At 38.0% G+C, this 4,464-nt stretch overlaps 1 protein-coding gene across 1 annotated transcript; it reads right to left on the reverse strand.

Moving 5' to 3' along the window:
- Positions 1-1,996: 1,996 nt before the first annotated feature.
- Positions 1,997-3,808, reverse strand: LOC140814631 (uncharacterized). Its single transcript, XM_073173672.1, has one exon. The coding sequence runs from the start codon at positions 3,669-3,671 to the stop codon at positions 2,124-2,126; it is 1,548 nt and encodes a 515-aa protein (XP_073029773.1). The 5' UTR covers positions 3,672-3,808; the 3' UTR covers positions 1,997-2,123.
- Positions 3,809-4,464: the final 656 nt, after the last annotated feature.

The following is a 4,464-nucleotide window of genomic DNA, read 5'->3' on the forward strand; positions in this document are numbered from 1 at the left end:
CGTGAACGTCAGCTTGCACACGTAGGGCTTAGGCGCAACTAGGTCTCATGGTTTTTTGTGGTTTAATGGGCTGTGGTGCGTTATGGGCTGGCACGGGCTGGATCAGAGGCTTAAGTGATGTCTGAGGGTCGAGTCTATAGCTTGGTTCAAGTTAAATTCGATAGGAATTCATTCGAAATGCATAAGAGTCATAGTGTCACTCTTTGTGCAGCTTGTATCTATATTGTTCGTTAACAATGGTACGGGGTTTGGTTATGGTTCAGGGCTGGTTTAGGGCATTGGGTAGTAGGTTATGATGTATTTTATGTATGAGTCGAGTTCCGAGTCGAGTGGTACGTCCTAAGTGGTTCTATTTAATTCAGGTCGTATGTTTGAATGCGCCTTAGGGGCTGTTTCAGGTATAAATTTTAGTGTGTTAGGGTAGCATGTCCAAGGACGATTCAACTAGGTTCACGATGTTTGTAAGTATGTATGACGTGGAAAATAATTACTTTTGAGGTATGCGATTTGTCTTGTTGTCAAATTATGTTACTGGTTTGGAAGCCGGAGAACGTGTCCGGAGACGTCTCCAACCTCTTCGGTGGAATTATGTTATGTTAGGGAGTGGACATCTAGTCCAGGGACTGTGGTGATCTTGCCCAGTAGTGTGGTTAGTTTTATCATACTATTTATGTTATGGGTCACTTGCATTGAATAGAACTCTACGTAAATTGATTTACGATTATGATTATTATTACGAGTATAAAAATATGATTTTATTAAAATGTTTATGCAGGAAAGTAGCATTATACGTATTTATGCTTATATTATACTATGTACGAGCTGTGTTTAAATTGAATAGATTTTATTACGTATTACTTGTTATTCACGGTTTATGCATGCGAAATAATTAGGCTCACTAGACTTGATCGATGCAAATAATGTAGTTGAGGAGACGGGAGGCGGTGACCAGTGAGCAAGCTCGGGCCAGTGGCAGTGTAAACCCGAGGACCTGTAGTTTACGAGAATTTCATTTACGCATATTAAGTTTGGTGACTAATAAGTTGAGAATTTTTATATTATTTTAGATTTTTCGAAGTTGGTGGATGTCAGATTTAAAATGGAGTTTTAATATTAATTTTATTTTAGTATATGTGGTGACATTTAATTTTTTCTACAAGTTATATTTATAATAATTAATATAAAAAAATTTAATTTTTTCCGCGAATATTAAAATATTAGTATTTTAAGACACAATTGATCACACCACTAGTATCCCAAAAACTTAAAACAGCCAATTCCAATCCATCTTTAAGAAATCTACGCGATATGCATATTCTAAGGTTCCAGCAACGTTTTAAATGCTGGCACACTATAATCAATAAATTCCAAAAAAAATTGGAAACACCTCCACTCCCCAAACAAACACAATTCATTTTTTGTCTGCTTCATATATTAAGAACGTATTTGATTAATATTTGACATCCTGCCACTTCTTAAACCTGCATTTTATCATATCTCGGTATTAATTATTAACTGTCATGGGTACCAAACAAAAAACTAATTAACCCACCAGACTACAATTTAACTAATCCCTTCACTTTTCTACCACTCTATTAATCAATTACTTTAGCAGGCTCAATAAGCGATGACAAACAAAACAACCAAACACAAAAAAAGTTATCTTCATCTATGCACATCAAATTTATCTTCTTTGCACCAAGTATAGAAGAACAACGCATTCCCTGATTTTATGACGAGTTACGGCATAACCAAAATATTACATATTTACATTTAATATAGTCTCGTCTCAAAGGAAACCAACAAAATGGTACTCCAGTCAAATGCATTTGGGTATCAATAAAAAAAACTTTCAAGCAAACTCATTCTTCTTTTCCTCCGCTGAAATTAACATGATTTTGAAAAGTTATAATCTATAGAAACAATGTGTCAACATTTCATGCGTGATGGGGGATGTGGAATAAAAGAAAAATAAGAAAACAGGAATCCAGGATAATGAACAAAAGAAGACACCATAAAAACTTCAATATCTTGATATTTGTTTCATGTGACAATTCCAATCAGAAACTATTTCTTATACGGTACAAATAACTAATAATAGAATTGCTGATGGAATGGGCAAATCACCAGGGTGACCTCGAGCCGTCTCTAACAGAAGGGGATCGGGAAGCTACACTGTTCTCTCTTCCCAATCTAGAAAGACTCCTGCCACTTTTAGGAGTATTTAGTCCAGGGCTTCCACTACGATAACTGGCTCTCAAAGATTCATCAATAGATCGAGAAGATTTGGCAATGGCCTTCCTCATAAATTTCTGGGCAGCAGGTGAAAGTACGCGTGCGCTTGGACTCACACTTCCCCCCCTGACTGGGGAAGGCAATGGTGGTTTCTGATACATCTTTGACCTCTCCCTCAGTTTCCTTGCAGCCTCCCTTGACAAAGAATGTGCCTTAACATCCCTAGAAGGAGGCATCGGAATCTTGAATTGTGGACCATCCCCACTACCCCCAATATCTATAGGTGTTTCCTCTGGCTCTAATCTCAATGGTGTCCCCTCAATCTCTCCCCAGGTTATGAATGGTGACTCATCCAATCCTGGAGCAGGTGATGGCGTTTTCAAGAAACTATATCCATTGTCTGCTTTCTTCTCAGACTCCACATAAAATCTGTCAGGGGTTTTCCTCAAATCATCCAAATCATACTTCTTCACCTTATCACTGTCTCTACTCGACATAGGAACCGGGGTCGTCCCAGCCATAGGGGTGTAAAGCATGGAAAAATTCTCTTCATTCAGCAATGAAGTAAAACCAGCAGTTTTGGTTTGGAAACGTGTATTGGACCTGTTAATCTCCTTAGTCATACCCTCCAACCGCAGTGCTCTTTCCTCGGGAGTCAAGGGAGCTTCCCCTCTGTCAGCTGGATGATACATAAGTAAATTCTTGGCCGTGTATTTCCAACCTTCCAACGTGCTCACTGGCTGATCCGATGTGCCATACCCATCAGTACTAGTTTTCTCCCGTTTGTTTCCATCCTCAATCGAACTATTCTCCTGAACACCCTCGGTTTTTTCTCCTTCTAACAAATATTCATACTTTTCCTTCCTCTTCCTATTAACTCTCTCCAGAATCCTCAAAAAGCTCTCATTATCCTCGCTCGTGTACTTTCGAAAGAACTCATCAAGTGGCAAAGAAACATCCACTCCATCCTCTCCCTCAACAATAGCATCGCGTTCATCATTAACATCATCACCCTTGCGCTCGCTGTTAACGCAGGGAGTAACAGAAGTATTCCGGAATAAGGACGAACCTGGCGTGGCAATGCGGAGGGACACATCAACCGTGGAGGGTTCTCCACCTTTTCTCCTTCGACGGCGCTCAAGAATCTTCAGCTGAGCGTCGCGGATAAGCACGGGGTCCTGTGTACGAATAGCCTGCAACCAGTCGAGGCGATCACGCAATTTGGGTATGTCTGGGAAGAAATCTCGCTCAATGATCTTCTCGATGGCGGCTACATAGGTGTCCTCATCTAAAACCGCGGGGCTGCGCAACCGCTTGCGGGTGGGTAAATTCGAAGACGCAGAAACAAGTGAGCTATCAGGGTTTGGGTTATGATCGGAAGGCGCCGGTGAAGGGGTGGAGATGTGGCGAGGAGAGTGACCTGGGGATAACAACATGATCAGTGGCTTTAGGATTCACGGATTTCGGAAGAATCTGGAGATTGGGCGGAGGAATCAGGGTTCTGGAATTGGGGGAAAAACGAAGCTCTTCAATTTCGTCAAAGGTGGAAAATTAAACGTAAGAATCCTTCGAATGTTTATATGTTTGCGCTTTTAGAAATTATTATTATTATTAGAACTTGGAAAAGAAAATGAAACAAAACCGACAAAAATAAACGAAATAATCATCAATAATACCAATGGCAAAAACATAACTAATCATCGTTGTTTCTTTTCACCCAATCAATTTTAAGCCATGATTTTTACCTTTGATTCAATACTAGTATTTCACACGTGCGATGTACGAGATGATATTATTAAAAATTAATTATTATAAAAATGAATAGATATTTAAACGGTAAGAAAATAATATAATAAAAAAAATAAGAAAATATTTTTTCACTAATTTTGAAAAACTTTCTTAAATACAATATATGTCGATTAATTTTTTTGACTTATAATCAATATCATATATCATATTTTAGATTGTGTTATCCTAAGACAATGACATGGTACTTATCATATTTAGTGTATTGATGTCGACCACCAACCTAAATACATATTTAATTCTTTAATTTCCGAGAAGTTATATATATTATTATTTTTTAATATGTGATCAATAAATATTTTTAAACCAAATTCAATAAAATTAACAGAAATATTTTTTTCAAAATTCAGTAACTCCATCTAAAACCCCATTCACAAACAATTTTGTGATATGCGTTGGAACATTTCATGTTCGCAATCTTGA

The sequence above is a fragment of the Primulina eburnea genome, chromosome 15, assembly GCF_022965805.1.
Source record: "Primulina eburnea isolate SZY01 chromosome 15, ASM2296580v1, whole genome shotgun sequence".
NCBI classification, from domain to species: Eukaryota; Viridiplantae; Streptophyta; class Magnoliopsida; order Lamiales; family Gesneriaceae; genus Primulina; species Primulina eburnea.